Source organism: Carcharhinus amblyrhynchos, chromosome 7 (genome assembly GCF_965287045.1).
Source record: "Carcharhinus amblyrhynchos chromosome 7, sCarAmb.v2.hapA, whole genome shotgun sequence".
In the NCBI taxonomy this organism is placed as follows: domain Eukaryota; kingdom Metazoa; phylum Chordata; class Chondrichthyes; order Carcharhiniformes; family Carcharhinidae; genus Carcharhinus; species Carcharhinus amblyrhynchos.
Window position 1 is genome coordinate 90,502,494 of NC_137330.1, and position 24,568 is coordinate 90,527,061.

The 24,568-nt window shown below is 41.4% G+C and overlaps 1 protein-coding gene across 1 annotated transcript in view; it reads left to right on the forward strand.

The window, feature by feature from the left end:
* rngtt (RNA guanylyltransferase and 5'-phosphatase) overlaps window positions 1-23,292 on the forward strand; it is a 372,001-nt gene extending 348,709 nt beyond the window's left edge. The window contains exons 15-16 of the mRNA XM_080192775.1: window positions 868-991; window positions 22,161-23,292. Of these exons, the coding sequence (XP_080048901.1) occupies window positions 868-991; window positions 22,161-22,324 (288 nt within the window). The 3' untranslated portion in view covers window positions 22,325-23,292. The remainder of the gene's footprint in view (window positions 1-867; window positions 992-22,160) is intronic.
* Window positions 23,293-24,568: the final 1,276 nt, after the last annotated feature.

Sequence of the window (24,568 nt, forward strand, 5' to 3'; positions counted from 1 at the left end):
AGTGATGATTACTGAGACCTATTATTGACCATGTTTAAAATAAACAATTACATAGGATTGAAGCATTGTGGATTAATGATCGTATAAATTGCTAATTTACCTCTTTCCTCTAATATTCCCCCAATTATCGTAATGAAATCATGAACAATGATTGCTTAGACAATATATACACTCAGTAGAATAGTTCATAATTTTGATTTTAAAGAGATGTCGTGATTAGAGTGATGCAATAAGTAAGGGTTCCAATGTGCTATCGTGCAGCATTGATTAGATGTGAATATGTGGCATTAGGTCACCACACAGTGATTTCTCTAATGTCAGACCATCAGATATGCTGAGTAAAGGTTATGTACTTCTCCAGCACAGTGAGAAGATAAAAAACTAGTTATTCTGAGCCTTTTATCTCATTTATTTTTAAAGAAGTAGCATTTATAACATTTAATAATAAAGGTCGTTTTAATATCTGCAGGATAAATTTATTTGCAATATCCTATTGTTTCATAATTTACAATGCTAAGTCCTTAAATGGTACAAATATTGGAAGATAGCTATTGAGTAGAAGATCAGCCATGATCTAGTTGAATGTCAAGAGTGAACTTGAGATGCAGATTGACCTACTCTTGCTCCTATTTCCTATGTTCCTTTGTACATATTTTATATTGTGATGTCTGTATTGATCATACCTCTGATACCTAGTTGCAATGTGGTTGGATATTTGCGTAAAAACAGACCTATTCTTTTTCACATATTAAGTATCTTGTGCTTATCTCAGAAATGGAATGGAAACTCGGTGATTTTGTGAAAACTTTATTCATGACTTGTTTCTTGTAAACATTTTCTTGTTCCTCATTTGTGTTTGTATTTTAGGTGAACAAAGAACTGAGAATGTACGATAACAAGATCATTGAATGCAAGTTTGAGAACAACAGCTGGGTTATTATGCGAGAAAGAGTAGACAAGAGCTTCCCAAATTCCTATGACACTGCGATGGGTAAGCAGTTCTGAAAAATTCCAAGTGAACTAATCATCTAAAGAAATGGCATAAAACAATTCATGGTACATGTAAAATAATTCATCATTAAATGGTCCCCTTATATCACATTAATTTTTAATTAATGAAGCTATTTCTCTTTCACAATGTCATGTATCTATTAAGCTGAAAGAATCATGATGACATTTGGAATGTGCCCTTACAGCAGATCTAGTATAGTGTTGCGGAGGAGCTATTTAAACAAACATTTGACCACAGTGGACAATGCAATTTGAGATGCCAGACATACTACACCTCATGTAGCAAATACAGATGCTAAATGTTCTGGTTACATGTGTGCACTGTAACATTTTAAGGCCTTGTCTGGGCAGCAACCTGTGGCTGTGCCTCTCAGCCTCTCGGGACCAACTGCAACTTTCTACTGACTGCACACACAGATGCCGGTAATATACAAACTGGAGAAATTTGCCAGACCAAGTCCATAGATGGTACAAGTGTCACCAGTCTCACTATCACCATACATGGATAATATATATACCTAAGTACTAGTTTGAATGAATAATGCATAAACTATGCCTGATGCTATCTGTGCCTCTACCAACTGGTTTGATATCTCGGCAATCGTAGATAAAATTGGTCAACCTGAGATAGGATACGTTGACTGCACAAATTCTCAGGACTGCTTTCCAAAGTTGTAATCTCAATCTGATGTACTGTTCCACTGAAATAAAACACTACTCAACCCTACTGACACTGACCTCTCTATCATTGGCTCCCAATGCTGAACGTATCCTTTTCCAAATTCTTGTCCTTATTTACAGGACTGTTTGTGGCCTTATCTCTCCCCGCCCAACCCCCACCCCCACTGTCACCTTCAGTGGTGAAGCCTTCAACTATATTAGTCTCATGTTCTGCAAATCTCTCCCTTAACTCGCTTGCCTTGCTACCTATCTCCTTCACTTCAAAAACCTCAAAACTTTCTCTTTGATCACACCTTCAGTCATACCCTCATCTTCTCCCACCAGTATCTTATTATTTGTTCTTCACTTGATCCTTTTTTAAAATTGCCAATTGTTGTTACTAACTTAGAAATTCCCCTGTATAACTATCATCATAATCGTAGCCCCGTGCCGCTAGGTAGCAGTGTTCCTTCCCTCCAAGGTGTTCTGTCCTTCACACATGCATGTAACTATCCCATTGATTTTATTTTGTATTCGATTCTGCAGTTTTGAATGTATTGTGTAAACAGCATTCACATGATTATCTCTTCCATCTTATTAACATTAGTAAAGGACTTCAAGAAAGAAACTAAGAAAATGTTCAAATATAAATATTCTAAATGCACACAAGAAGTTAATAAATGGTTCACACTGTCTCCAGATTCAAGGGAGTCAAACTACTAAGAAATATTGTGCATCATTAAATGTACGCTGTTAACCACTTAACCCTATTATTTTATAGTGTAGAAACTGAATAAATATATCTTATTCAGATCCCTGACTTTATTGTTTTCAATTATTGGCTTGTAGGTGGAATGCCAATTACATTGCGTAGGCATTCATACTTGAAGCAGATTCTGTGCAGCTTAACATTCTGTGGAAATCTCCACAAATGTTTACTCTTGCTCTGTGTGGCATGATTTGCCTCCTGAACATCACAGCTTTGCATAAAATATCCCAAAGGAGGTGAAATTGCAGCTTCTCAGCAGATGTGAGTGATAACCAATCGCCAGCTGAAACACATCTCTTGTTTTATTCATGTTGCTTTCTTCACCACATGGTTGGATGTGGAAGCAAATAACCAAAAGTCCCAAAATTAATCCCTAAACCTTAGTTTGTTTATCTCAGAGAGTGTGGCAGCACAGGTTGTACAGTTTTCCCCACTACTTCTAGGAACAGGAGAAATCGCTTCCTTCAGACTGTATTCTGTGAAATTCAAGACTGTGTTTATTCAAAGGACAACAAACATGATAAGCTGGGCTTTGATGCCTTCCATAGTCGATTAGCTTGCTGGTATTTGCCACCTAGGCGATAGTGAAGAAAGTATTAGAGAAATGGTAATGTCCATAGAGCCCAAGTCCAACAAGTGGGAAGAAAAATAATGCCGAGCAACTTAAATTAAGGAAGCAAAAATAATTATGTAGATGTATTGAGGATATAGGGGCGGCACAATGGTTAGCATTGCTGCCTCAAAGCTCCAGGTTCGATTCCCAGCTTGGGTTACTGTCTGTGCAGAGTTCGCACATTCTCCCCATGTCTGCGGGGTTTCCTCCAGGTGCACCGGTTTCCTCCCACACTCCCATGTACAAGTTAGGTTGATTGGACATGCTAAATTAACCCTTAGTGACATGATAGGTTTGAGGGATTAGAAGAGTAACTAAATGGGAATAGAGCCTGGGTGGGATTGGTGTTGGTGCAGACTCGATGGGCCAAATGGCCTCCTGTAGGGATTCTATAATTCTATTCTATGAAATTGATCCTGGGCAAGTGTGCAAAACGGACAATATTGAATTAGCATTTCTTCTCATGTGTTTTGGACGTTAAAAAAAACACTTTTCCAAATCAAATGGATAACCAATGCTTAAAACATTTTAAAATTTCTGTTGTTTTTTTCAGTTCTTTGAACAATAAGTGCAGATAATATTGTAGGTGTTGCCAAATGTAACAATATGAGAGAGCAGCAGCTCAGATAATCACTAGGTTACTGCCTTTTGTTCAGTGTGTTCACTGTTCAAACACAAATATAATCGAAAACAGACAAAAATAGAGTAAAGAAGAACAAAAGGATGTTAATGATAATTCTTTGTTACTGCTTGATTTGCGAAAGGATGGTGACATTTACTACCCTGTGTTCCTTTTTCTAACTATTTCTAAGAGCCTAATCATCACTGGGGTTCCTCAGGATCCTGCTTAAATTAAATATGTTGCTACTGTTCAAGAAAGGAAAGATACAATCATATTATGCAGTTCACTGCACACTGATATCATGTGTCCAGAAAAGATTACTTGTTTTGCTGAGTTATAATTTGTCACTGTCATTTTAGTTGTCACTGTACCTCCGAGTATTTGCTTTCACCGAACAGACTGTCAAACTGTTTTCCAAAAAAAAGAGCAGTTTCTAGTTACGAGCATTAATTTGTTACCAATCATGAAGTGTTGCAGCCCAAGTCAATGGACAAATGACAGAGACTGAAGCACTTTTAAAACTATATGGTCAAAAATCCTTGACTTTGTGGCAGTGTCCAGAATGGCAGGGGGTTGGGCGAGGTGGGCTTGGGTAAAGAAAAGCATAGCTAAAGCAAGAATTCATTACCACACAAAGTAGTTGATGCCAAAACATTGAATGCATTCAAAAGGCAGCTAGATATAGCACTTGGGGCGAATGGAATCAAAGGTTGTGTGGAAAAACAGGTTATGGGAGTTGAATGATCTGCCATGATCATAATGAATGGTGGAGCAGGCTTGAAGGGCCAGATGGCCTCCTCCTGCTCCTATCTTCCGTATTTCTAAGGCTAGCACAACAGTCAATAACATCACCCATGATATTTTAATACTGATCCCTTAATAAGGGGGCCCAAAAAATCATGCTGCGGAACTCATGTTGGAGATTTAGCAGAAACCCCAGGGCCAACTCTTTTCACATCATGGGTGACATTTGGGGTAAATGGAGGTTCCACCCTCCAGCAGCAACACTCCAATTGGAAGATCTGGTGAGATAAAGATGGAGGAGAGCTAATAAAAGTTTCTTTGGAATGTTCAAAGGACACATTTTGGTATGATAAATTGGTCAAAAAATTAGAAATGGTGTTCACAAAAACTTATATGTGTAAGATTTGTGGGATTCTTCATCATGGAATTCAATTATTCCTTGTTAACGATGCCACATAAAACGATGCCACATAAGAAAAAAGGCAAACCTTCATTCTTAATAAACAGATGACTTGCAGTTGTATAAGCCTCTTGTGATTTGAGGACATCTCAAAAATGTTTCACAGTTAATGCAGGTTTTTTAAGTGTCGTTATTGGTGTAATGTAGGAAATGCAACAGCAGATTTATACACAGCAACATTCCCTCTAAGTTTTCTTTCTGCTAGATGGGCTACAAACTTATCTGAACTTTATTTATTTTGGCCATAAACAGATTATATTTTAATAATCATAATTAAATTACACTAATGATTTCTTTTGAAACAATTACAATGTTGTGCATGACCTGTTCATTCCAATGCACTACACATTCCTGTTACACTCCCACACATCTTAGAAGAAACATTGCTTATAAGAACATCAGAAAACTAGGATTGTTTTGGACCTGCAGGAGGAACATGGCATAATGATGGATGATGAGATGAAGAGGAGGAGGCATAGCAACAACATAGATTGTCACCAGGATACATTCATTATTGTGGGGTTCCACCAGTCCACTCTTCTGACAGCCACTTCCCACTGCCTCATCACAATCCCCTAACACAAAGCAGTTCTGTCAAAAAACACCTCGTTCAGTCAGCCTGCTAATTGCTCACCATTAATCCACGTCCTACCATTCATCACAAGACGAAGAGTTGCCAGGAAGCAACCAGGACGCGAAAAAGAGAAAGTATTTGTGTGACTCAAAAATTAATATTACCGATTTGGTGTTGTGCTGCTACAAATCTTTACTCTTCTGCATGATGCAACCTCTGTGGCTTCAGCAGAGGTAGAGGCAGGCTACTCACACCCTCCCTCAGATGTCTTGGCAGATATCCTCTGGGTTTTGGACCCAGTGAGGGTCCCACCAAAGATAGTTCCACCTGCAACTGATCACCAATGGAACAATTGTGGCCTCAGTTCCACTTAAACAGTATTGCTTGGACACATCAGTACCTCCATACTGTCACTTGATGCCATTGATGGGCAGATGGGAATGGTCATGCTGTTTGTATTAGGAGGAGCAGATCCACAACTCTGATCCATATTATGAAACGATGAGGACAAAGGCTTAATTTGTAGTGACTTTTGTTTGAAGACTACCCCCTCTTTCCTACCAGATTTCTGCTTCATTTTGGCAAAGACAGAAGAAGCCCTGCCAATTTTAGTGAGTGATATTCCCCTCTCAATTAGAAGCCATTTTTGGTGTTCTTCTGCTAATCAGAATTTGCTGAAGATCTTACTGATCGTAACTACAGTGGTCATGATTAGATGAAATGTGTTTGCAGTTCAATGACCTCGAGTGTGGGCGACAACCTGACAGGTGGATTTGAAAGAATTTGAGATTGCACACTCCACGGCAGAGCTCCTGGCAGATTCATCTACCCACCTCAATTGTCTTTCAATATGATACATGCCACATATATGCAACCAGAATAGAGCTCTTCTCCCATCAGTGTACTTGCTGTAACTCAGACTCATCCATCAATTGAGCAGGTGAATTCATCCATCACTGGTTAACAGTGAAGAGCAAACATCAGAACAATCAACTATGGAGGAGCCATCTTGGGTTTGATTGCAATCGCAGCTATAAATCTGATTATAAACAGCAGGATCTGAATTTAGCATTCATTTGAAGCTAATTGCTTGCTCTTTGCTATGTTAAATTATCACCCGTAATGGCTCTCCTGGGGATCTAAATTGAGCTCTGCCATTCAGTCTGGCTACCTGCCAACTCCACCTTGCCTCAGTTCCTTAGTAGTACAGCAGCTAACAAAATGTACTTTATAAGAACTGGAAACTAAAGTTATGTTGATGGCTGATGGTGCCAGTGTGAGACACCTAAAAACAAAGCGGATCCACAATGCGCTTAGAAAAATTGCTGATAAACCAGCAGGGAATGTAATTTTAGAATTTATTGCATAGAAGGAGGCTATCCAGTGTTGGTGTTACCATTTCAACTGGAACTGTCTGCTTTTCCTTGCCCTTTCTCCTTATCTTTTTATAGTCTTCCATTATGCAGACTTCACTCAATTCCATTTTAATTGAGGTTAATTGAGGTTAAAATCTCCATTTCAAAAGCCACTTCTGGTCAGCATTTTAGTTTTCTAATTTCGCTCTGTTTGAAAGAAATATCTTGTCATCCCTGAATTCTTCCAACAATAATATTGGGTTGTCTTTGTACCAATGTGCCAGTCAGTTGAACCCATCATTTGATACTTGCCCTCTCAAAAACATTTATAATTTTGAAAACCTGAACATAACTTTTGCTAAAAACTTTCTTCATTAATTCCACCAATTTTTCTTTGACTCAATGGGAACCATTCTCAACTGAGTCAGGGGACCCTGAGTTCAGGGCTCAGTCCAATACGTAAGATCCAAGCTGACACCCCCAGTGCAGTATGGAGGGGCCACTTTTTTCAGAAGGGATCAAGGCCCTGCCAGTTACCTCAGTGAGTTTAAGAGTTTTCTTGGCACAATTCTGAGATGAGCAATGGAGTTCTCTCTACTGTCTAAGCTGACAATTACCAGTGTTATTCGAAAAAAACACTATCTGGTCAGAATCACTTTGCCATTCATGGCAGCTTATTGTGCAAAAATTGGCTGCCATACTTCCTACATTACAACAGTAACTACAGTCAAGCAAATCTTTATTGGATGTAAATGCTTTCAGTGGCCCTGAGATCTTATAAGAGGTTATATAAATTCTACCCTTTTAACATAATCAGTTGCCCGAACTGTAGGCCATATTCTGTGGCCTAAGTAATATTATTTGCCAATTCAGTATCACTGCCATGTATTCATACCTCCATATAAAACTCCAAATTCTACTACCTTGTCTATACATTGTCTTAACTTTAAAGAAATATGTGTCTGTATCCCTGCACTTCTCTGCTCTTCACTTTACTAATATTTATCATTTAAAATATGATTCCTTTTGCTTTTTCACAAATATGCTATTACAGAAAATCTACAAGCTACAACTATTTTTGCAGTGTTATCAGGAAACATTGCTTACCACCAATGCAAAATGTTTGAAACACTGTGATTAGTGTATTACTTCTTCCCCACACCTTCAATGTTCTGAGATACAGACCAGTTAGGGCTTGAGTTTTCTATTTTCACTCCCACTAAATACTGTGTTCATCAGTATTGGCTGGCATGGTGGCGCAGTGGGTTAGCACTGCTGCCTCACATTGCCAGGGATCTGGGTTCGATTCTCAGGATCACTGTCTGTGCTGAGTCTGCACGTTCTCCCTGTGTCTGCGTGGGTTTTCTCTGAGTGCTCCGGTTTCCTCCCACAATCAAAAAAAAAATGCTGGTTAGGTACATTGCCATGCTAAATTCTCCCTCAGGCGCCAAAGTGTGGTGACTAGGGGATTTTCACAGTAACTTCATTGCAATGTTAATTTCAATGTTAAATTCTACTTGTGACTAATGAATAAACTTTAAAAAAACTTATCGTGGCTGTTCTGCTCATTCAATTCAGGTTCCCCTACAGTTCTAATTTATCACCTTGTGTAAAAGCTGATCCAAGATATTAATGTAATTCCATCCTTTTGTACTGTCAAGTGCAAGAAAACCTCCTTCAGCTCTAAGTGATCCCACACTTACTTTGACTCTCCTTTTACTTATTCCCTTTAATGTTGACTGCCATTTTTCTTTCATACTTGTCCCTCCTCTCTGCTGCCACCTGGAATTTAGGTTATAGAACATAGAACATTACAGCGCAGAACAGGCCCTTCGGCCCACGATGTTGCGCCGACCAGTTAAAAAACAATGACCCTCTAACCTAAACCAATCCCTTTTCGTCCATAAACCTATCCACGGATCTCTTAAACGCCCCCAAACTTGGTGCATTTACAACTGCAGCAGGCAGGGCATTCCAATCCCTCACCACCCTCTGGGTAAAGAACCTACCCCTGACATCCGTCCTATAACTACCCCCCCCTTAATTTAAAGCCATGCCCCCTCGTGCTAGCTTTCTCCATCTGAGGAAAAAGGCTATCACTATCCACCCTATCTAAACCTCTAATCATCTTATATGTTTCAATAAGATCCCCTCTTAGCCGCCTTCTTTCTAGCGAAAACAACCCCAAATCCCTCAGTCTCTCCTCATAGGACCTCCCCTCCATACCAGGCAACATCCTGGTAAACCTCCTCTGCACCCTCTCCAAAGCCTCCACATCCTTCCTATAATGTGGGGACCAGAACTGCGCACAATACTCCAAGTGCGGCCACACCAGAGTTGTGTACAGTTGCAACATGACGCCGTGACTCCTAAATTCAATCCCCCTACCAATAAACGCCAAGACACCGTATGCCTTCTTAACAACCTTATCTACTTGATTCCCAACTTTCAGGGATCTATGTACACATACACCTAGATCCCTCTGCTCCTCCACTCTATTCAGAGTCCTCCCGTTAGCCCTATACTCGACACATCTGTTATTCCTACCAAAGTGAATTACCTCACACTTCTCCGCATTAAACTCCATCCGCCACCTCTCGGCCCAGCTCTGCAACCTGTCTAAGTCTCCCTGCAAACTATGACACCCTTCCTCACAATCTACCACACCTCTGACTTTGGTGTCATCAGCAAATTTACTAATCCACCCAACTATACCCTCATCCAGATCATTATAATTGCCATACTTTTCTTCTATTCATCTTCCCAGTATTTGCAGTGTGTATCATTTTAAATTGTAGTTTTGCTCTAGCTTCTACTTGGCTATGATATTACTGTTTTTTCATAACCCCACTTTACTTCCATTTGGAATGTACTCTTCCCACATCTTATTCACGTCATTTTTAAACTGCCCAGAACTTCCAGTCTCTGGATAGTCAGAGACTAGATGTACTGCAAAAGGTGTACTATGGAATTTTTTCATAAATCCCAACAGAAGGGCTGGAATTTTCCCAAAGAAATTCTTAAGTATGGATATGATCAGCGCAACTTATGGGCCGAAGGGCCTGTTTGTGCTGTAGTGTTTTATGTTCTGTGTTCTATAATAAATTCTTAGTGTTGAATTCACATGAAAACTGGAGTAATACATGTTATTTTTTTGGGAGTTCAGAGAAGAATCTCCCACACTTTGTGCACTGCAGGGGTCACTAGCATGAATATTATTAAATATAAGGGGCGGGGCGTATTCCCACCTGAGAGGCTGGCAGCATAGCACTGAGCAGGTCACTGCGCATGTGTTGATCTGTCAGCGCTAAGATCAATCTCTGCATTGCCAGCGCTCCACACCCCTCTCAGCCCTCCTTCTTTTCCCCACCAATCCTACCTGTAAACTGGCAGCAGGACACCTCACCCCACCGATTGGCCCTTAGGCCTGCCCTGGTGCCCGATCGGCAGTGCCAGGGGACCCCTGAGCATTGGCACTTTGGGCAGTGCCAGGGGACCCTGGCTGGCACTGCCAGGGTGCCCATGCAGAGGGCATCCCCTGCTGCCTGCCCCTCTGGGGCTGAACCAATTGCCTCCCCACTTCACTCCAGCAGGGTCAAGCCACCAGTTCCCGTTACTCGGGAGCTGCTCTAAACCTCACTGGCATGAGCCACTCTGATGTAGAGATGCCAGCGTTGGACTGGGGTAAACACAGTAAGAATGCCCCAGTCCACCACCGGCATCTCTACATCATGACCACAATCGACACTGCAAACTGCCTGATCCAAGTGGAAAGGATCTCCAAGAAGATTGCGCATATCGACACGCACATCAAGTTTTTACAAAGATGCAAGAAAGCAGACAAGATACCAAAAGGACTACCGATCACAAACCCACTCAGGTCAACCTCTAACACAGACTACGCTGAGAGACTTTGCCGTCGCACCTCTCTCTCACTCCTCAACCACCTCACACCAGCTCTACAGCAAACGCTGCATCCTGGAAACCAAGATAGAATACATATTCTCAACTTGCGCTCAGGATACAGACCAGCTGCGAAACTCTACCAAGCAGATGAGACAAAGAAACTACACCATCTACATGCACACCAAGAACAGGAAACTTGAGAAACTCGGCATCACAGTAGGAAACAGTACCACCGCAGGGAAGTCTATTGTCAACTTGTCGGACTACACACTTCAACCAGATGAAATTGAAGTTCTCAGCCGAAGGCTCAATTTCTGCCCCACCACCAAAATGGACCCCATCAGTCTCGCAGCGGACACAGAGGAATTCATCAGGCAAATGAGGCTGCGGGAGTTCTTCCACAAACCCCAAGAGGCCAACAGCGAATACAATGAGACCGCCAATGAACCGGAACAGCTGACAGATCCGCAATGCTGCAACCGAAGAGGAAAGAATCCAATTGGACTCCTCCGGAAGGCCGCTGTCCTCGACTGGACATGTACGCCCAAGCCATTAGGAGGTGCGTCAACACCAGATTCATCAACTGCACTCTCAAGACAGCCCCGAACGATCAGAACCTTGCACACACCTGACGAAGGAACACCGGTTCCGAAAGCTTGTGGGATTACTATCAAATAAACTGGTTGGACTTAAACCTGGTGTCAGACTTCTTACTGTGTGAGCCACTTTGGCAAGGGGAGGGATGCTCGAGGGCCTGGAGACTTCAGTCCTGGGCCTGCTAGTGAAATTTAATTTGTATCTAAAAGACTATTTAAATGTTCTTGGCACTCCCTCGCTGATCTCTGGTGCGGAGCTGACACCATGGGAAATCCCATGCCAGGAGGTGCTATCACAGCGGGAATGCATGCGTGAGCCCCATGAATCGGCCAAAGAGCGAATCTGCCGGCCTGCAGTGGGAAGTGAGAATCATGGCCAACAACTCCACAGGAATTGCCCAGGAAATTTCAATTTCCAGAGTTCAATTCCTCTGTTCCTCAGGACCCTTCAAAGAAATATCCATGGCCACTTTTTTACAGAACTTGAGCAGACATATGCCTGATCCAATCTTGCATGAAAGTCCAAAGATGTGCAGATTAGGTGGATTAGGCATGGTAAATGCGTGGGGTTATGGGGATGGGGCGGGAGAGATAGGCCAGGGTAAGGTGTTCTTTCAGAGAGTTGGTATATATTCTGCGATTAGGTAAGAATTAGGGAGCATAAGATGGGAACAGAAACTGTCAGGGAAAGGCACCAATGAAAAGTGGAGCTTGTTCGAGGAACAACTACTGTGTGTCCTTGATAGGTATGTCCCTGTCAGGCAGGGAGGAAATGGCCAAGTGAGGGAACCGTGGTTCACAAAGAAGGTTGAATGTCTTCTCAAGAGGAAAAAGGAAGTTTATGTAAGGATGAGAAAACAAGGTTCAGTTGGGTCACTTGAGAGTTACAAGGTAGCTAGGAATGAGTTAAAAAAGGGCTTAGGAGAGCTTGGAGGAGGCATGAGAAGTCCTTGGCGGGTTGGATAAAGGAAAATGCCAAGGCTTTTTACTCTTATATGAGAAATGAAAGAATAACCAGGGTGAGGTTAGGGCCAGTCAAGGATAGTAGTAGGAACTTGTGCATGGAGTCAGAAGAGATAGGAGAAAAGTTGAATGAATACTTTTCTTCGGTGTTCACTAAGGACGGGGCCATGCTTTTGAGGATGAGTGTGTGATACAGGCTGATAGGATGGAGGACGTAGATGTTCTGAGGAAAGATGTATTAGCAATTTTGAAAAACCTGAGGGTTGATAAGTCTCCTGGGCCAGATGGGATACATCCTAGGATACTTTGGGAGGCAGGGGATGAGATTGCGGAGCCATTAGCTTGTGACCTTTGGATCCTCACTGTCCGCAGGGATTGTGCCAGAGGACTGGAGAGTGGCGAATGTTGTTCCTCTCTTTAAGAAAGGAAATAGGAATGACTCTGGTAATCATAGACCAGATAGTCTTACTTCAGTGGTTGGTAAGTTAATGGAAAGGGTCCTGAGGGATAGGATTTATGACCATTTGGAAAGATGCAGCTTAATCTGGGATTGTCAGCATGGTTTCGTGAGGGATAAGTCCTGCCTCACAAATTTGATTGAATTCTTTGAGGCGGTAACTAAGTGTGTAGATGAAGGTAGAGCAGTTCCTGTCGTATACATGGATTTTAGTAAGGCATTTGATAAGGTTCCCCATGGTAGGCTCATGAAGAAAATAAGGAGGTGTGGGATAGAAGGAAATTTGGCCAATTGGATAAGTAACTGGCTGTCTCATAGAAGACAGAGTGTGGTCGTGGAGGGAAAGTTTTCAGACTGGAGGTCAGTTACCAGTGGTGTACCACAGGGATCGGTGCTGGGTTCTCTGCTATTTGTGATTTTTAGCAATGATTGGAAGAGGGGACTGAAGGGTGGGTTAGTAAACTTGCTGATGATACCAAGATTGGTGGAGTAGTGGATGAGGTGGAGGGTCCTTGTGGGCTGCAAAGAGACATTGATAGGATGCAGAGCTGGGCAGAAAAGTGGCAGATAGAGTTTAACCCTGATAAGTGCGAGGTGATTCATTTTGGTAGGACAAACTTGAAACAAGGTCAACGGTAGGGTTCTGAGGAATGTGGAGGAACAAAGAGATCTCGGGGTTTATATCCACAGATCTCTGAGGGTTGCCACTCAAGTGGATAGAGCTGTCAAGAAAGCTTATAGTGTGTTAGCTTTTATTAACAGAGAGTTTGAGTTTAAGAGTCATGGGATTATGCTGCAGTTATACAGGACCTTAATGAGACCACATCTGGAATATTGTGTTCAGTTCTGGTCACCTCACTATAAGAAGGATGTGGAAGCATCGGAGAGGGTGCAGAGGAGATTTACCAGGATGCTGCCTGGTTTGGAGGGTAGGTCTTATGAGGAAAGGTTGAGTGAGCTGGGCTTTTTCTCTTTAGAGCGAAGGAGGATGAGAGGCGACTTAATAGAGGTTTATAAGGTGACAAGGAGGATAGATAGAGTGGAAGTTCAGAGACTCTTTCCTCAGGTGGATGTAGCTGTTACTAGGGGGCATGACTATAAGGTTCATGGTGGGAGATATAGGAGGGATGTCCAAGGTAGATTCTTCACTCAGAGAGTGGTTGGGGTGTGGAATAGACTGCCTGCTATGATAGTGGAGTTGGACACTTTGGGAACTTTCAAGCGGTTATTGGATAGGCACGTGGAACACACCAGAATTATAGGGAGTGGGATAACTTGATCTTGGGTTCGGATAAAGCTCGGCACAACGTTGAAAGCTGAAGGGCCTGTACTGTGTTATACTGTTCTACGTTCTATGCTCTACTTGATGGGCCAAATGGCTGCCTCCTACATTGAAGAGATTCTATGGCAATCGCACAAGAAAATGTTGGACGTGCATCCTGCTGCTTTGCACGATATTATGGACAGAGGGTACGCACAGAAGTCAGAGGCGTGTCCACTGACAATTAAAAACGCAATTAAACATGAAATTGTCCCAAATTTCACGTGACTCTTACACCTTTACACAATAAGCACAGGCTATTGACCAGGTGGCATTCACTTTTTATCACCATTCCTAATCCAAGGTGGGATAAAAGACCCAAATGTGTTAGAGGTATATATTTACAGCAAAAAACCTCAATCTACTTCCTACTGTTGGTTATAATTTTGGCATTTTTCTCAGCCAACTGCTCAGTGTTCATCTGTGTCAATTTTCTGTCCTCTCTTGATAGCCCCAGGATGTTTTACTCATATCGATGGCATCCCATAAGGACTCCTCGGGTATTTTGTACTACTGGCAGGATAGATCTGTATCCATGTTATGTCTATAAGGATACACCATAGCATCTTGAAAGTTTGACTGGATGTCAGCACAAAGGTTTGAACGTCAGAACTGATTTAGCAAGGGGAAAAAAAAGAGAAAATGTAAAGAAGAATAATTGATCATGAAACCAAAATGTTAGAATTGAAAGCCATGATCTTATTGAATGGCGGGGCAGGCTCGAAGGGCTAGATGGCCTACTCCTGCTCCTATTTCTTATGTTCTTACGTTCTTATTACTCTTTGCAATCACCTGCTTGGATCATAAATCTGTGTAACAAACTTCATCACAATGATGAACTGGCACGATCAGGTCATTTGGGGCACTGGGCAGTCAAAGTTCTTTCTGAAGCAATATGAGCACATTTCATGGTGGCTGATCCTTAATTGGCCAGCCAGTGTGAAATCACGTTCTTCTAGCACTCATGGTCAGAAGCATTCATGATAACCACTTCCACCCTGGCGATCGGTCATACTTGCCGACTGGAAAATACTGACCCAAATCTAAGTTGGATTGCTCCATGCAACTCCCTACGCTCCAACTTCCCGTCCACCATCCTCTCACTCCTACACGTGACTTCAGCCCTCTGACTGCCAACTTCTAGCCCTCTGATCTCCCCTTCCCCCTACCCCTGACCACCTGCCAACCTACTGACTCCCAGCCCTAGCCCCAGCCCCCTCCCCCACCATCTGACTTCCCAACTGACACCAGCCCCCACCCACCCACTCCCACCTCCACACTTGGACTCCCTCACCCCCTTCCCCCTCCCTCACCAGCCCATTCCACCTTCGGACTCACCTCCCTCACCCCAACCATCCGATTTCCCCCAACTCAGGCGCTCTAACTCACCCTGTCCACTCAGCCTTCTGACACCCCTGCTGGCCCTCTGGCATGCCCTTGGACTTTAGATTCCTGTCCTACCTGACGTTGACTCTTGGATTCCCTGAACCTCTTGATGTGCCTGCTCCTGACCCTTAAACATCCAACCCTCGGACCCCTACTACCAATCCTCGGCCTCCCACCCTGATATATGGACTTTGGACACCCTCCTCCCCCATCCCGTTGGACCCTCCAATTTCCCTTCCCAATCCTGACCCTCCTACAGCCCATGGACCCTCTGAGACAACTCTGACTCTTGAACCCACCCCAACACAGTCCGTCAGACAGCCCCAAACCCAGCTCTCCAATGCCCCCCCACCCAAACCCCGTGCCATCTGTCCCAAATCTCCAACACTGCCAGCCCCAAATCTCCAGCCCCATCTGCCCCAAATCTCCAACCCTATCTGCCCCATGTCTCTGCCATTCTGCCCCACGTTTCTGCCATTCTACCCCATGCCTCCGACGCATCTGCAGCAAGTTTCCGACTCACCACCACAATCCTCTGATCCTTGGCGGAGATGTGCATTCTATTGAGCACCTTCATCATTGTCTTTTACTGTTTAAATATGAGCTCAAGTTATTCCAAGGTGTTCACCAATAGTCGACTCGCTTACTTGCTCCTACTTGTTAGTCTGATCTAATACGGCATGTTTCCTTGCACATGCTGTATATATTCCAAGAACATACTGCTAAATATATTCCAAGAAAATCTTTTCCTATTTTGACCACACACTTCTGTATATTAGATTAATAACCAGTGCAAGTCTACAAGCCACACTGATTTTTTTTTACTATAAAGTGTACTCCCAGCATAGCAACAAATCCCTTCTTATTGTTTAATACTCCCCAGACAGAATACCTATGCAATCTCTCCTAAAATTTTTGCACCCAAGAACCATGTTTTTTGATCATGCTGTAGTTGAAGAAAATCAGATGAGATCAGGTTGCAGTATCACGCACAACATTTTAATTAATACCTCCAGCTTCCCAATTTATTTCTAAAGCTTTATATATTTGCATACAAGAACCCTGATCCTAGCCTGTTCATATTCCTCACAACCATGTTCACTTTATATTCTAATTACCACTGCTGTTTTTTCCCTTAATCTTCTATCTGCTCTGACACCTTTCTCTGTCATCTCCCACCCTTGAGGCTTTGGAGACTGCTTGGGTCTATCACTACAGTCTTTTTTTTTGCCCTTAGTCAAGATCCTCAAAAATTTACTTTCCTTTATTCCTGTAAATAAAGAAAAGGTAAGACCATAAGACATAGGGGCAGAGTTAGGCCACTCGGCCCATCGAGTCTGCTCTGCCATTCAATCATGGCTGGGTTTTTTTCTCAACCCTATTCTTCTGCCTTTACCCATAACTCCTGATCCTCTGATTAATCAAGAATCTAGCTATCTCTGTCTTAAAGACTCTCAATGACCTGGCCTCTACAGCTTCTGCAGCAAAGAATTCCACAGATTTACTGCTCTCTGGCTGAAGAAATTCCTCCACATCTCTGTTTTAAAGGATCATCCCTTTAGTCTGAGGTTGTGTCCTCTGGTTCTAGTTTTTCCTAATGTGGAAACATCCTCTCCACATTCACTCTATCCAGGCCTCGCAGTATCCTGTAAGTTTCAGTAAGATCCCCCCTTATCCTTCTAAACTCCATACAGACCTAGAGTCCTTAACTGTCCTTCATGCGACAAGTTCTTTATTCCAGGGATCATACTTGTGAATGTCCTCTGGCCCCTTTCAAAGGCCAGTGCATCCTTCCTTAGATATGGTGTCCAGAACTGCTCACAATACTCCAAATGGGGTCTGACCAGAACCTTATACAGCCTCAGAAGCACATCCCTGCTCTTGTATTCTAGCCCTTTCAACATGAACACTAACATTAAGAACATAAGAAATAGGAGCAGGAGTAGGCCATCTAGCCCTTCGAGCCTGCCCCGCCATTCAATAAGATCATGGCTGATCTGAAGTGGCTCAGTTCCACTTTCCCGCCTTCTCCCCATAACCCTTAATCCCCTTGCCTATCAAAAACCTATCTACCCACGTCTTAAATATATTTAGCAAGGTAGCCTCCGCCACTTCAATGGGCAGAGAATTCCAGAGATTCACCACCCTTTGAGTGAAGAAGTTCCTCCTCAACTCCGTTCTAAACTGCCCCCCCCCTTATCTAACATTGCATTTGCTTTCCTAACTGCTGACTGAACTTGCACGTTCACCTTAAGAGAATCTTGAACCAGGACTTCCAAGTCCCTTTGCGTTTCTGATTTCCTAAGCATTTCCCCATTTAGAAAATAGTTTATGCCTCCATTCCTCCTTCCAAAGTGCATAACTTCACACTTTTCCATATTGTATTCCATCTGCCACTTCTTTGCCCACTCTCCTAACTTGTCCAACTCCTTCTGCAGCCCCCCTGCTTCCTCAATACTGCTGTCCGTCTACATATCTTTGTATCATCTGCAGACTTAGCAACAGTGCCTTCGGTTCCTTCTTTCAAATTGTTAATGTATATTGTGAAAAGTTGTGGTCCCAGCACTGACCCCTGAGGCACATCACTAGTCAGCATCCTGAAAAATGGATCACTCTTCTCATTCTCTGCCTTCTGCCGGTCAGCCAATCCTTTATCCATGCCAGGATTTTACCCTTAACACCATGGGCTCTTAAGTTATTTAACAGTCTTCTAGGCAGCACCTTGTCAAAGACCTTTTGGAAACCTAAATAAATACATGCATTGGTTCTCCTTTATCTAACTTCCTTGTTACCTCCTCAAAGAACTCTAATAGATTTGTCAGACATGACCTCCCCTTGACGAAGCTATGCTGACTCAGTCCTATTTTGTCATGCACTTCTGCAATCTCATCTTTAGTAATCAACTCTAAGATCTTGCCAATGACTGAAGTTAGGCTAACCGGCCTATAATTTCCCACCTGCTATCTCCCTCCCCTCTTAAACAGCAGTGTTACATTTGCTATTTTCCAGTTCTCTGGTACCCTCCCTGCCTCCAGTGATTGCTGAAAGATCACCACCTATTTCCTTAGCTATCCAGTCCAGGTGATTTATCCACCTTCAGACCTTTCAGTTTCCCCAGAACCTTCTCCTTATTGCTGGCCATTACACTCACCTGTGCCCTCTGATTCTCCTGGAGCTGAGATGGCCCTGATAAGCCGTGAAAGACATGCACTAAAATGCAAATTGGAATATTGAGTTGCTAATTATCTGGAACCAGTAAATTGATTGCCCGTGTGTCCAGAATGCACCATACCTTCTTTGTTTAAAATGCATCATTTTTGGCACATAACTTCATGAATAATTTTAGTTTTCAAAATAAGAGAAGAGCTTGAATGCAAAAAGTAACCTCAAAACATTCATTTTATACTTGTCACATTGCATTCCATGCACTCCTTTTCTTAACGGTCATCATTTCATCATCAATTTTTCTCTGCATTCTAATGTCAGCATCAAGTCCAGAAAGGAAGAAATCAGTTTGACTAAGTGCATTGGATTTGAATCATAATTAAGTGAGCAAAAAGCTTAATGAGCATCTTTTTTCTGACTTTTATTATTTTTATTTTTTCCTTTATTTGACTCAATTACTTACTGTCATCTCCTCAGTCCAATATGCAAAAGTAATCAGTCATGTTTGATGAGTATTCTTGCTGATAAATTTCTACTACTAAGACCACTTCATCCATTTTTTTAACCAATTTCAAATTTATGTGGGGTGAAGCACTAAGATAATGAATGCAGCATCCAACACAGCCTGAAAGTCTATGTTATTAGTTTGCTGTTCTGTGATTATGAGTCATAGATATAGGCAAAGTGTGTTTGGAAATGGATGAGTTGTTCAAGGTAAATAAATCTGCAAGTAGCTATTGCTGCTGTCCCTTGCGTGAGCACAGTTCTTTTCGTAAAGATGCAATTTCTTGACTTCGGAATGGTGACTCATATCTGCTCAGTTGTTTAATGTAGTTTGTTTAAGACCCAGCTATATTTAGTAGATTATTTGGTGTGTTAATTGTTTGCAAGGGTGATTTTTGGGCAGACGTTTAATGTTACCTCCTGCCTTCTTCAAAATGGAGATGGTAATTTGAAGTAATTGCACTTTTAAGAGTATTACTGCTCAACTACATTTTTTAACAAGGATATGATTACCACTGCTTAAATAAAAACACCAATTAAGCCACTAATTATTGGTGGACCTCCTTTGAATTAACTTGTTTTCCCCATTGTGCCTTTTTAAACCTGGCTGGACTTTTTTCATTGCAGCCAAAGACCGACAGCATGAAACTACCATCAATTCAGTGTAACTTAGCATTAAGTTGACAATCTCAATGGTTAGTTGGTATGAAAAATTTTATGGTGGTGAAGTCAGTGTTTGTTTTGCAAGGTTGAAGGCAGAAGCATGTTGTTTCACGGGAGTACTGAGAAATTTTCTCTGTAATCATGGGATGTGGGTATTGCTGGCAATAGAACCTAGAACGTTACAGCACAGTACAGGCCAATCAGCCCTCGATGTTGTGCCGAGCTATGTCCAATCCCAAGATCAAGCTATCCCACTCCCTATAATTCTGGTGTGCTGCATGTGCCTATCCTGTAACCGCTTGAAAGTTCCTAAAGTGTTCGACTCTACTATCACAGCAGGCAGTCTATTCCACACCCCAACTACTCTCTGAGTGAAGAATCTACCTCGGACATCCCTCTTGTATCTCCCACCATGAACCTTATAGTTATGCCCCTTAGTAACAGCTACTTCCACCCGAGGAAATAGTCCCTGCATGTCCACTCTATCAATCCCTCTCATCATCTTATAAACCTCTGTTAAGTTGCCTCTCATCCTCCTCTGCTCCAAAGAGAAAAGCCCCAGCTCCCTCAACCTTTCTTCGTAAGACCTACCCTCCAAACAAGGCAGCATCCTGGTAAATCTCCTCTGCACTCTCTCCATTGCTTCCATATCCTTCTTACAGTGAGGTGACCAGAACTGCACACAATATTCTAAATGTGGTCTCACCAAGGTCCAGTATAGTTGCAGCATAACCCCACGGCTCTTAAACTCAAACCCCCTGTTAATAAACGCTAACACACTATAAGCCTTCTTCACGGCTCTGTCCACTTGAGTGGGAACCTTAAGAGATCTGTGGATATGAACCCCAAGATCTCTCTGTTCCTCCACATTCCTTATAACCCTGCCATTGACCCTGTAATCTGCATTCAAGTTTGTCCTACCAAAATGAATCACCTCGCACTTATCAGGGTTAAACTCCATCTGCCACTTTTCGGCCCAGCTCTGCATCCTATCAGTGTCTCTTTGCAGCCTGCAAGAGCCCTCCACCTCATCCACTACTCCACCAACCTTGGTGTCATCAGCAAATTTACTAACCCACCCTCCAGCCTTTGCACCAAATAGAAGTACCAATACCTTTATTGATGTGAAGTCGAACTCTCTGAGGATGCAGCTTAAACAGTACATAAATCACTGAATGCTTAAAAAAAATTTCAAATCCAAATAAAAGGGACAAGAGATGCATACTTGGGGGGGCAGCTGGTATTCTGAAATCTAGAGTTCAGATTCCTTTTTATGATCATGTCGACAAAGCCTGCAAACAGGCAGAAAAACAATGAGGATTTATTTTGCAGCCGGTGAAATATGTGAAAAGCTATTTGATTCTCAGATGAGGGAGCCCTCGCTAGTGTTGCAAGTATTTTATAAGATGGCAGTTTATAAACAAGAGTCCATCAACAAAAAGACTGTAGAAACATCATAGAAATATCACAAAGAATTAGCTAAAGATTCATTCAAATTGAATAAATTGTCTTTGCAATATTTTTATACAGAATTTTTAAGCACATAATCTTAGGAAAATGGCAAAAAAAGAAAGCTTTCTAACTAAGAACTTTTAATAAGGCAACCATTTTCTTTTGCAAAGAGAAGATATTATTTACTAAAAATTGGACAAAATTTCCCAAATTAGACTCTCTTTCTGCAGCTGTAAATTGATCAGACCTGGTGTCTGCACCTCACCTTGTCTTTTGTTACCAGGACGTTTTATTTACAAGTTATTCAAATGCACATGGGGATGAATTACTATTCAGCATAAAAGCAAAATACTGAAAATCTGAAAAAAAACAGAAAATTCTGAAAGTACTCAACAGGCAGCATTTCTAGTATTTTCTAAAAACAAAATACCTTGCACCTCTGTAGCTGCAGCTGGAGCACAGTTCCATTCCAGCCAGTCATGTAAGTTTCAATGTTGAGCATAAATTTATGAAATTGTGTGCCAGCATAAGCAAAGTAAAAGAAAATGTTTATACATAAAATGTAGACTACATAGATTATAATCGCTGGAAATTCAGAGTGTATTTTATTTAACCATGTTTTTATGAATGAAGACATTTCACTAGGGGATTTTCACAGTAACTTCATTGCAGTGTTAATGTAAGCCTACTTGTGACAGTAATAAATAAACTTTTTAGTTTTCTGTCTGCTAGCACAGGACTCACAATGAAACTGAAGTAATTATAACTTTTGAAGTACTAACACATTTTTAAAAGTCCAAGCAGTCTGTGGACTTAAGTTCTGAGCGTAACTGGAATTAGATAATTGCAAATATCCTAATTCACTCAGGTATGTGATTGTGATGCATTGAAGAATTAAACCCTTTGCATCTCATTCTAATTGCCACTTTCTCTTTCCAGCTGTCTGTGGCAGTATCACTAATCCAGTTACAAAAGAATTCCTGTTTGAATTCATTGAAAGGACTCAGATGCAATCCCAGAGAGAACCAAGGAAAAAGTCTCTGGATATGGACTCTGAACTAATGCCACCGCCCCCTCCGAAGCGACCAAACCATGCTTTGTAAGCATCAGATTTGTAGACATTGCATTTCTGTAAAAAAGTTTCAAATATAGTGTCATTGTTTTTGCAGGTCTGTATAGACTGATATCAAAACTCTCTGGGCGAGTTGATGGAAGGGGATATGTTGTCATTGCCTTTAACATCATTAGATATTTCTCTCTGATTTAAACAAACTGTACAATGTAAAAATCATTACTCATTAGGAACAGCTTTTATTCATTTTCTTTAAAAATAATAGATCTTCATATTTCAGAAGTTGTTTGTGGGCTCTTCTTTTGTTACTACATTGCAACCTTTAGTCCCTATTTTATATTTGCAAGAGACTACAAATATATAAATATTTCTTCTATGGAGAAAATCATGCTTTTTTTTTGTTTCTCACAGTCTAGATCAATTGATTCACAGTACTCAGTGCAGTGGAGCTATTTTGCTCGCCCTCGATTTTTGCAGTCTGTTCTAGATATAAGGTGGAGACTAAATTATCATACACTTTTCTAGTTTTATTTTTAAATTTAATGTACTTGATAGTTTTAATAGACAGACTATGCAGGCCTCAAAATGAAATAATTATATTAAATAGGTTTATTTTGTGCACTAAGACCGTACTAAAGTGTGGTGAGTGAACCAACTTTCCATTAACTGAATAAGATTTCCCAAATCTTTTCTCCCCTCCTCCCACAACATCTCCCCCCCCCCGCAACTCCTACACACACGCAGATGCACACACATTTTTGCTTTAATTTAAACAGTAGGCTCGTCAGCCTGAGTGCTGCCTTCCCACTCCCCTTTGGCTGGGTCTAAGTTTCATGTTTTCTCTTTTAAACGTAGGGGACTTGATGTAAACAATTGCAATAAGTAAAATGCAGCACCTTCTACCTGCTTATAATGGAATGTGTTGGATTATGTAATTTTTAGAAGAACTTTGTTGCATCTTTTTTTGTCTGTTAATTAAAAAAAAGAACAATGTTTTGAGCTTGTTTGTCAGGTCCCTTATTTTTGTTACAGCCGTTGTGTATAGTACCTGCCTGCCAGACTGCATTTAGACTATCACTGTAACCTATCCAAAAAGCACACACTTGAAGCAATTTGCCTTTTTAAAATTTAATTAACCAAAAAGGTATTTTAAATCATTGAAACTTTCAGGGAAATTAAAATAAATTTACTTCAGGGAGTTCTATATTCCAGCAAATTAGCAAAGGTCAATTATTTTATGGTTGTGTTTAACCGTACAAAATAAAAAAAACAAGAGGTTTGTTTACAATTTGAAAATCCTGTCCATGCATTGCCTGGTTTCCGTTTCCTCAATAAAAATGGATAAGAAACATGCCCTGAGATCTGATGTTGTGTTTTGCCCTGAGTTTTTATCAGCTTTGAGTTTCCCTTCCATTACTCAGAGTCACACTGTCATCTTGCTGGTGAAAGAGCTGCTACGGGAAGAAACCTGGTGAAGGTGTTTCCATGGGAGTGAGTCTATCATTAGAGGATACTATATTCTGTTATTGATTTTCTTTTTAAAGATCAGTTTAATATTTTGAGTTTTACATTCCAACGTAGGTTAGCTGTAAGAGGTTCTGTCTTTCCATATTGTCTTTCCTTAATCAGGTTGCTTTTCTTCAATATGTAAATATTTAATATAAATTTGATGAATAAGTTATTTTTTAATTAATATTGAGATGTAAACATTGTTGACAATTATTGCCAATTCCCATTGCCCTTGAACTGGTAGTAGTGCCCCTTTCTTGAATCACTCCAGTCAGTATGTTGAGGGTACTCTTATGGTGGTATTTGGTAGGAAGTTCAGTATTTTGACCCAGCAACAACAAAGAAACAATGATGTCTATCTCTTGAAGGACTTGGAGGGAAATCTAGAAGTAATGATGCATAGCTGCCCAAAAATTCTTCTAGGTGGCGAAGTGTTCACAAAATGCTGCGTCATAAGCTTTTGTGAGTAGTTGCAGTGCATCCCGTAGTTAGTGCATACTGCACACATACACCAGTGATAGAGGGCATGGATATTTAGGGTACTGAATGAGACGATGACCAACAGTCATCTTTGGTCAGTATGTTGCCAAATTTCTTAAGTTTTGTAGCAGGTGAACTTATCCAGATGATGGAGAGTGTTCCATCACATTCCTACTTGTCATTTGAAGTTGGGGGCAAAGTTTTGGTGAGTTACTCACCAGGGAATACACAGCATCTTCCTGCTTCTAACCATGGAACTTGGCTAATTTACATTGAATTTCTAATC